At 37.5% G+C, this 10,538-nt stretch overlaps 1 protein-coding gene across 2 annotated transcripts; it reads left to right on the forward strand.

Annotated features, from left to right (window-relative positions):
- Window positions 1–41: 41 nt before the first annotated feature.
- On the forward strand, window positions 42–9,167 carry LOC147168863 (uncharacterized). 2 transcript variants are annotated; one of them, XR_015095927.1, is made up of 6 exons: window positions 42–810; window positions 1,031–1,369; window positions 2,424–2,543; window positions 2,784–2,842; window positions 2,912–4,707; window positions 7,740–7,784. XR_015095927.1 is itself a non-coding variant. In XM_086084419.1 (6 exons), the coding sequence occupies exons 1-6, from the start codon at window positions 753–755 to the stop codon at window positions 7,882–7,884; spliced, it is 813 nt and encodes a 270-aa protein (XP_085940545.1). In that variant the 5' UTR covers window positions 42–752; the 3' UTR covers window positions 7,885–9,167. The 2 variants fall into 2 exon arrangements, 1 of the variants encoding a protein (XP_085940545.1); XM_086084419.1 differs by having other exon boundaries at window positions 2,912–3,003; window positions 7,740–9,167.
- The last annotated feature ends 1,371 nt before the right edge of the window (window positions 9,168–10,538 follow it).

A 10,538-nucleotide genomic window follows, 5' to 3' on the forward strand; every position in this document is an offset into this window, starting at 1 on the left:
TGGTACTGTAGTGTAAATTATACAAGAAACTATGGTCACAAAATTTCCAACTCCTCTTACAAAAAGTATTACAATTCTTAACCGGTCACCAGACTCATCAATTTATACTTCGGTATTTGCTTTGGCGCCATCTGGTGGCAGGACGAAAAAGGCGTATGGCTGAATTTGGCAATATGGGAATTGCTGTAGCACAAACATCTCAAAATTGGTGGGAACGTGAAATTTAGATACTTGCCTGTAAATAATTTTTTTATATATATATATATGTATTTTTTATTCCGCCTGACATCAGTTTCACCAACTGACACAATTTGGTTTGGCAAGTTCAGCATGGCAGGATGCACAAAAAGTCAGTTGTGAAATTCTATTATAGTGGGCCTTCATTTGCTCTGTCAATAGGATTGCTATGAATGGCTAATAATTTAAATCGGTAACTCCTTCGAAATAGGACTTTAAACATGCGGCCATGTCAACATGGGGCGATATTTACGCACATCAAAACAAGTCGCCATAAAAATACAAAAGGAATGAAATTGGCCTAAAAATGCAAAAGTGCAACCGACTATGGAAGAAGGCGTTCACAAACGTAAAGGCAAACCTCCAAGTGCACTCAAGTGGTTGGCTTTGACTTTCCATTCAAACTGACCTACAAAATCTCGCCCACTTTGCACAAGAAGGTAACAGGAAACATTCGGTCGAAGGCAGTCGGCGGCGCGTTGTTGCACCTTTCACGGCCTCGTCTCTCCACTCAAATGATCGAAAGGATTCTTTTCTGGATGATGCTGAGTCTCACGCTTGTTCAACAAAGACGTAAGTTCTGTTCTCATGCCTTTGGAGGCGCTTTTGTTTTAGCCGGCGGATTGCTTTTTCAGCAAAAAGTACCTCGGCAGTTGGATGTAAGATGTCAAAAGTGTAAAGTTAGCATTGACGCTAATGTTACCACTAAAGTCATAAATAAATTGATTCCAGGCGAAACGGTTCTTTACGCCTTCATGTGTCGCATCACAACATAATCTTCATGATTTTACAGGCGCCGTGATGTCCAATTACACTCTTACGCAGTGGCCAGCAGAGTTGGGCCCGCTCCATCAAGGGGACCCGGTCCACCTCCTGTGCTCGGTGATCTTTGACCCCAGCGAGGCGGCGTGCGCAGGACGGCACAGCGTGCACTGGCTGAGAGCGGGATCCAGTTCAGGCCTCGCCTTTGTGGATGCCGAGACAAATGAAGAATGCGACAGGATGAGCCCCAAGCGATGCATCTACAAGCTCTTCATTAATGTCAGCCAATCGGATGGCGCCATCTACTACTGCGTTCTGGAGGAATGTGGCAAATACATGTTTGCAAACGGAACAAAGCTGGACTTGCATGGTAAGTACTCGCCTGGTAGCATCGTAAGCAGGATGTTTGATTGTTGGGCGGATGTGAAATGCAGGCCTTATGACCTCCACCAAGGAAATGTTTTTGTTTTTCACCCTGTGTTGGGTTTGTTCTTGGGTACACTACTCACATTTTTGGGGCCGTATTAGGATCTTGGGTGCAATTTCAGGATGAACCTAAACTGAGTGAGTGGATGGATGGATACCATGGATGGATAATATGGATGGATGGAAGGCTGGATTGACGGACGGACGGACAGACAGGTGAATGGATTGATGAACGGATAGATGGATGGATGGATGACTGGATGGATGGATGATTGATATGGATGGATGGACAGATGATGGATGGATGGATGGTCAGACGGATGGATAGATTGACAGATGGATGGATGAATGGATGGATACCATTGATGGATAATATATATGGACAGACGGACAGATGGATGGATGGATGGATTAACGGACGGTCAGACGGATGGATAGATGGATGGATGGATGGATGGACGAATGGACGGATGGTCAGATTGACTATAGATGGATGGATGGATATCTTTTTTATTTTTTATTTTTTATTTTTTATTTTTTATTTTTTATTTTTTATTTTTTATTTTTTATTTTTTATTTTTTATTTTTTATTTTTTTTATTAAAAAAAAACAAATACAAATTATAAAAAAAAAAAACACCAAAAAAATATTTTCTTGTGACTAAGTCGGAAAATCACAAGAGAAAGTTAAGTATTATGTGCAAAGTTGTAAGTTACATAATTCATAACAAAAAGTCATGAGCAAAAACATAATATTATGTGAAGGGAAAAAATTTAAAAAAATCAGTGACGCAGGAACAAACTGCTCAAGTTACGAGAATAGTCCAAGTAAAAATGTGACATCATTTAGTCATATTGATATTTTGGTATTTACACATGCAAGGCAACATCACTTCAGATCAGAATTGTTGTTGAAAAATTGAAGATTTCAATCATCACAAGCCAAAAATGACGATTTCACGACAAGTCGCTCACGGGCGTCTCCTTGCATTTCTTCAGAGAAAGTGACGGCAGTTGGCGGTTCGCACCAAGACATTCTTCTGCTTTTGTCTTCCATCTTGGCCTTAAGTCTGCTGGTCATCGCTTTACTGATCATCGTCATCGTTCGAAACAACACAGGTGACGTCAGGCAGCGTTTCACGAGCCTCAATCAGACAATTTGGACTCATTTTCTATAAGTAGGATTATTATTATAACAATTTGTATGTCGATTCAAAAACAATGTTTGAAACAATGATGGCGGATCATTTCCTGCATGCGTGGCACAATGTTTGGGAGTCACTGGATAATGTCAGACCTTGATGCCACGCCCCCTTTTTCACACCCCACTGATGAATTCTCACTTTTTTATTCTTTCAGCTTGTGTTTCAACGCAAAGCAAAAACCCTGGTGATTTTCCAGGACATCCGACATTAAATGTTTGTATCCCTTCATTGAAATTGCGTTGATTTGTATGAAGTTGTCAATTGGACGTCTTTTCCCCGCAGGCAGACAAAGACTCTCGCCTTAACTCAACCGTGAGCTTCACCGTGGTGGAAAGCAAAATGGCGGATGCAGCAGGGAGACGGCGTGCTGAAAGGTAGTTCGCTAGCAGGCTAAATGCTAGTTAGTGTTGAATTATTAACATTGTTTTTCAGTTTCAATTTATATTTTAGCCGTTTTGGATTTAGTTATAGCTGTGTAGCTCAATGAATAGTATTGTCTATTGTATTCTTATCTGTCTCTCCTTTTGGAAAGAGGGAGTAGAGTTTGTACCAGTCTCAGTCGGTCGAGTCCAAGGACAGGCTGATTTATTATTGTTTAGGTCTAATCTGATTTGTATTCCTAGGAATTTCTGCCTTTTTGTGCTCATGGGAGGGGAGGGACTTTTCAATAAAAAACGGTGTGCAGGAGAAGGAGGGACACACAATCTGAACGGAACACGGTTTGAGTGTCTTCATTTTGTGTGATCTGATCAGAAGCTTCTGATATAACAATACTTTTGCAAAGGGACTTCTTCACCAGAATCTCACCATTCAGTTAATTGAACACGCAAAGAGTAGAATACAAATATTGTCTACTCTAACAAATGGTGACCCCGACGCTGAATTCTAACGGATGGTGGTATTTTGACGGTTTGCGAGCTGCGGCGTTCACGGACGGGCGGAACTTCTAGGCCTAAATAAATAAAGTACGGTAAGTGGAGACTTTTATCCACGTAGGGAGGTTCTGTCTGTTTGGGACCGCTGCAACTGGTTTTTCATCTTCTAAATTGTCTAAAATTTTAAATGAGATCTGTGTGAACAAGTTGTAGTTTGATGTCGTTCTATTGAGAGTTGGGATAATTCCTACGATATTGAACTGGACACGTCGTGGGGTGGTGTATTTAAAACTGACGTAAGTGCACACCTAGATTAGCGCTTTTTTATGCAGGATGAAGTAGTGAATTGATTTTTGTTGTTGTTTTGTTTTGTTTTCGTCTCGCTACGAAGAATCCTTAGACCATAATATATATTGAATAAAAGGGTTGCCGGATGACGTGAGAAGTCTTTCTTCCACTAAGGATCGCGAAGATTATGGTAAGCGCTTTGCTTTTTTAGCAGTTTGGCCGATTGGGGACTAATATCGATATTTGCTCATGACTCTTATTGAGAACGTCCATTTACACGTAATATGTTTTTTGAAAAAGCGCCTGTTTGAAACTGAACAGTATTGAGGGGTCCAGGTTGATTACAGCGATAATTGGATTTTGTGTCGCTGTATTTGCAATCGAGAGATTACGTGATTTATTTTAATTTTTTGGCGCTCCTACTTTTATAGTTTTGAGGTCAGGATTACCGTATGAATTCCTTTTGTTCTACGGTTTAATTCGATAGCGCGTGACAAGTTATTTTGAAAATGAGCGCCTTGCAAAAATTTTGCAATATATGGAGGACAATTTAGCTCAGCAGGATTGGGTAACCGCTGTGTATAAACGAGAGGTCACGTGATTCTTATGTGTGTCTGTTGTGTGGCCATTTGTGTTAACCTATTGAACTATTATACTAAAAGGGAGACGTCACTGTATTGATAAATATTAATTCTACTTGCGTAGAATATAAACCGAAAGTGAAAAGTAAAAAACTACAAAAATGGAGGGCGATTTCGACCGGGATACAGAATGGTTTGTCCTGAATGTGCTTCCGGTTCATAGTCGGAACTTGTGCTTGGAGTCACAGCCATGCGGAAATAAAAAAAACGTCGATGAAAAATGAAAAAACAAACTATGGATCGATTGTATGAAAAGCCGTCGCTGGACAAAATGGTACGAGGGACTTTTGTATTTTCTTTGATAGCTGCTGGTGATGATATAGTGTCTGATTTTGGTGCTAAAGTAACTTCCCCTCCGAAATAAGTTAACCCGTTTATTGAAATTACCGTACAAGACTGCGGTTTAAATGCCATAAGATTTGTAGACAACGAATTGATAGAATGAAACCGTTTATTATTTTATAATGACTAAAGAGTGTGAGCGTATGAATTTGAGTGTGTGACCTAGCTTCTAAAAGGTGGGGGCTATTATTGTGATTGTGAGTGAGAAATGTGTGTATGGTGATTTTTTTTTTTTTTTCAATATCTTTAACTAAGTTTGGTGTTGTTTTTGTGTCAGATGAGACTGGTGTGATAGTGGTGTTTGTTTTTCGAATGGGAATGTGGTGAAATAGGTTTTGCGATGTATAATGTTAAGATTCCCCCCCCCCCCCCCCCCTGTTTCTAGGTTAGAAGAAAAGGAGGGGGCTGTGGGTTAGAGCATAATGTGTCCTCGTAATGGGACTTTTTCTCTTTTCTAGGTAAGAGAGGAATGATGAACAATAAAAAAAATAAGTAATAGTATTTGAAAGATATTGTTGAGTTTTTGTAGAAGAATATTAAATTAGTGTTTTATTTTTTATTTTTTTAGTGACTGAATTGATAGTCTTTTACACTATAATAATTGATGAAGATGGTTAATTTGTTAACTTTCCCTTTTCGGGGCAAATTAATAAAGGATAATGATAGAACAATAGTATTTTGTGTTGAGCTGTATTGAGTTGACATGATTATGCCTACATCTGTACAGCTGTGGCTAGAAGTAAGATAGTTGAATAAGAAGTTATAAATGTTTTTGAAGTCGACATAATGATAATGATTTTTAATATTTGTTTTTTCTCTGAGTGTGTCATCTCAGAAACTGATGTTTAAGTTCCAAGGCAGATGAGGGTTTGATGGCCTTCACTGATTACAAACTGCAAACGGGATGCGCCCCAGCTGCTGATACGTTGTATTTGCAAGTATTGCTAGTAGCTATTTTGAAGGGGTATTTAAAAAAAAAAAAAAGGGCTGTTTTTTTACGAAACATTTTTGAGAAAGCAGGAAGTGAACTATCTTGCTATGATCCCATTTCCTCAGTCTGGCATTGTAGTGCATTGGATCAGCCGGGTGCATTCGTTGGTCGAGGTGAGCGCCTGGAAGGACCGAAAATGTGTCATCGGGTCCACATTGCAGACGGCGTCTGAATGGACGTGGCAGAGATCAAAGGTCAAAAGCCGCAGAGCACAGTCTTCTCCTCCTGTGCCTACAAAAAACATGGTGCTCAACTTCCACAATGCCCAGTGACTGTGTACAAGCCTCATTACAGAGATGTCTCCTCTCATCGCTGATGCCTGCTGAACTTTGTCTGACACAGCCGCCGCCCTGAACATTGACTTTTGAAAGCTGGTGGTCTGACTAGGATGCAACCCTTCAATCAGTGAAATGCTGCACGGTATATGCAAGGCATTTTTAATGTGTTGAATGGGGAACTGTGATCTATAGCAAGGTATTTCAGGAAATTGAAAACGACATATGTGAATTTGAAATGAGGGATTGAGAAAATTTATTTCAATCTATAGCCTACTAAATTTTTGCCTATATTTTTGGGAGAAATGGAAATTTTATTAATATGATATGATACGATATACTTTTATTTTTCCCGTGAGGAACTTTTTCCTGGACTTCGTCCAGCTGCAGCTACAATATAGAAAAAATAATAGAATAAAATGAGTAGTAATAAGTAAAAGACTAACTAAGAAGTTTTCACAGTGGTATATATTATTAATATATATATTATCTAAGTATATGTTTTATATACATAATATTGAACCATGCATCGTATCGTACTGAGTTGATGCTATTTAATAAATAATAGCGAGTTTGATGGTTAATTTTAGATTATTTATTTTTTTCACAGCACTGTGATTTATGAATCCCAGAAATATTTTGTGTGCTGTGTTTTTTATGAGCCCCACTAATATGTAAAAGAGGTGAAGTTGATTAGCAGTTTGAAGATAATTTTTAGTTTGATTAAATCTAGGAAATGGTAGATATTTGTAAGTTTTGTGTAATTCGTATCCTGAATTAGATTAATATGGTTACCTCAATTTTTTTATGGCCCCAAAGTCATCATATATTAGTGTCTTAAATTGTATCTGCTTGTGCTCAAATTTATTGTTGTGTTTTGTAGCTCTTTCGTTTACCTCATAGCCTGATTTAGAGGGTTGTGTTATTTATGACGTCTTTTGAGTTATGAGGTCTCTATTTTATCCTCCCTTTATCTTGACGTGTTTGAAAAAATCAGTGGATCTTTGTCAAAATGAGGGAGTTTATGTTTAAGAAATTAACCAATGTAGACGAATTAGTCGATTAAAAAATGAAAAGGTTTTGAAGTGATAATCCACAGTTTGAATATGAAGAAATCTACCAGAGGAAATCGAGCGGAGCAAAGTAAGTCTGAAGCAAGCAAGGACAATAATGCATATTCGCCGGATGAAGGTAATTATATTATATTATATCTTTTATTTTAGAAAAATGTAATGTTTGGAGCCCAGTGTTTGCAAAAGAGTATAGATAATATGAATATATGTGAGCTTTTTCTAGGATGTCACGATTCGGCCAGTCGTGGGATTCTGGGAAGAGAATATATGAAATGCTAGTAAAATGATTCCTTTCAGGATGGTGAAAGGCACAGTTATGCAAATTTAGAACAAATTTAGTCGTGGTAAAAAAATTACCTATTATTGAACAAAACCTATTTGAAAAATAAATATTTACAAGCTCTGTCTTATATTAATGAATGAGCGAATGTCATTCAACTCAATCAAAGGCTGGGCTCTATTTTAATGTCACAAAAATAGATATTTTCCTGTTCCAACAGCACAGGACCTATGGATCTTAACCAAATAACATTTATTAATCCCAACTAACAAAAACTATCAGGGTTTTTCCTCCAAATAAAATTTACGTGGGTTTATGAGAAGACTAAACATATTCCGCTCTCAGGTTGATGACGGAAAGGAGAGACAACATTCCACAACTGGTCTACAAGGCTGCCGGCTATCTCATCAATCTTATCACCTCCGACCTGGGAGCCACGTCAGCTGACCCAGTGTTCGGTTCTGGAGCGGCCGTTTGGACATCGTTTTGACATCATTCAACGGATCAAGTCAAGTGCCTTTTCCTGGGCAATCATCACGAGAATCACATTTGCAGGCAATCTATTCTGGGGTTCTGCAAAAAGATGACAACGTCATCTTCTCATTCAACAAAGAACTTCATCACGAGATGGCTTCAAAGAACACATATTCGTCTGCCGATACATTGCGACACTTTTTAATGAACAACATTTTATGTTAAGCCTCACATATGCTATGCTTATTCCACTAAAAATCTTTTAAATGTATCAAATTGTTTTTTAATGTCATATGATTGCTAAACTACTTCCTCTCCTGTTAAAGGGCTAAACTATCTTCTCTCCTGCTAAAGGGATGTTTTAATGATAATTATTTCCACCACACAACCATTGAGAATTTTTTTTTTTAATGTGTTGAGCTCTCATGAGCTCAAATGAGGGAATGTTGAATTATTAACATTGTTTTTCAGTTTCAATTTATATTTTAGCCGTTTTGGATTTAGTTATAGCTGTGTAGCTCAATGAATAGTATTGTCTATTGTATTCTTATCTGTCTCTCCTTTTGGCTGGGAAAGAGGGAGTAGAGTTTGTACCAGTCTCAGTCGGTCGAGTCCAAGGACAGGCTGATTTATTATTGTTTAGGTCTAATCTGATTTGTATTCCTGGGAATTTCTGCCTTTTTGTGCTCATGGGAGGGGAGGGACTTTTCAATAAAAAACGGTGTGCAGGAGAAGGAGGGACACACAATCTGAACGGAACACGGTTTGAGTGTCTTCATTTTGTGTGATCAGAAGCTTCTGATATAACAATACTTTTGCAAAGGGACTTCTTCACCAGAATCTCACCATTCAGTTAATTGAACACGCAAAGAGTAGAATACAAATATTGTCTACTCTAACATTAGCAACAGTCTCAAATGTGTTATTTGTTGTGTAGAGATTTTGGTGAAGTTCACACTTAGGTTAGCTTTCACGTGCTTGGGAACTTTTCTTCTTTTTTCCTGCATGGAGTTGTTTTGTTATTTCGCAGCAACAAAATTATTTTATTTTCCTTATTTGCAGCTAAACGTCTGTTGGTTGAATCCTTGCATGGAAAGAAATACGTAGCTTGAATAAAATAATTTCTTTACAAAAATGCTGTTATTGTTTTATGTATTATGAAAAAGATTTTCATCGACGCATTAGGAACGCGCAAACTTAAATCACTTTACAATACGTTTTTTTTGTAAAATTGCAATTATTTCTAAATGTATCATTTATTATGTTGGTATTATTATGTATAATATGTATCCCAATGAAAGCTGCTGTATAAATTAAAAACAACTATGTATGAAAAATAAATACATACATTCAATCTTATTGACATAATTATCTATTTCGTTAAACTGTCATTGGTTTAGTTTTTTATAATTAAGTTGCAATTATTTGTTTATTATAAATGTTTTTTCAATATATTTTTAATGTTTTTATTAGTGCTCTCAAAGTTCAAGCGTTAACTAATTAATTATTCACAAAAAATTATCGCATTAATTTATTTTTATTTTTAATTTGGAGCGCAGATGATCCTTTTGCCTGACAGCGGATGGTTGCGTTAAAGGTTGTGCTTGAGCAATAAACGTAACGACATGCATTAAAGCATTTATCAAATGTTTGCTTGATATGACATTCAGAATATTTGTTCATGTCAAACTTTTGGGGTCATTTTTTTCCCGTTTTAAATAAAATAAAATAAAAATTGAAGACGTACTCTTAACATTAAATGTCGAAAAAAAAATAACACATAACAGGTGGTCTTTAAATTTGGTGGGCAAAAAAATGTTGATTAAAAAAAAAATTAAGCGATTTGTAATAAACCAAAATTCTAAGATGTGATTAATCTGATTCAAAATATTAATCGTTCGACAGCTCTAGTTTTTATTCAAGTACACATTAAGCATCCTACAATCCTAAAGGTGCTGTAAAAGCAAGCCATTCATACCAAGTCATGGAAATTGAAATGGCGCCTCTTATTTTCTAACATGACTCTTTTCGATGTTCTAAAAAGGGGTGGGGGGGGGGGGTGTAGTTTTATCTAAGTGCACGCTCAAAACTTGTCGCTTTCTCATTGTGAGTCTGTGGTCTGTGGCGGTCCTTTGACCAACAACTCACAATAGTTCAAGGTGACAGGAACTGGCAAAGACATGACAATTTGTCTTCTGCTCTCATTTGGTATCTCGCATCACTTTGGTGATGTCGTCTGACCACATTGACATTTCTGTAGCGACAGTCAGTCAGGAAATGCATCACATACGGCGATACGCACACTACACACACGCGACACATGCTTCACACTCGTCCGCCGAATCTCATCCATCCGTAGAAAGAATTCTTGTAACAAGATCACCAGCTCAAAGAAACTGACAAAACGAAGTGGAAGGTTTTTTTCCCGACTGGCCAACATCTTCACCTGACTGAAACCCTATTGAGCATGTATGTGTACGTGGTGTTCGGACGTGGCCGCCACGCATCATCCTCTTGCGCCATTTCATCAATCCCAGATGCAAACGCAGCTCGTCACATTATTATTATTATTATTATTATTATTACAAAGTCAGCCATTTTGACTTAAATTCTTGTTTTTATATTTTAATTAAAAAATTAGGGTTTTTTAGAGAATAAAAGTGCTTGGCT

Source organism: Leptonotus elevatus, chromosome 9 (genome assembly GCF_054856555.1).
Source record: "Leptonotus elevatus isolate MCC_2025b chromosome 9, RoL_Lele_1.0, whole genome shotgun sequence".
Lineage (NCBI taxonomy): Eukaryota > Metazoa > Chordata > Actinopteri > Syngnathiformes > Syngnathidae > Leptonotus > Leptonotus elevatus.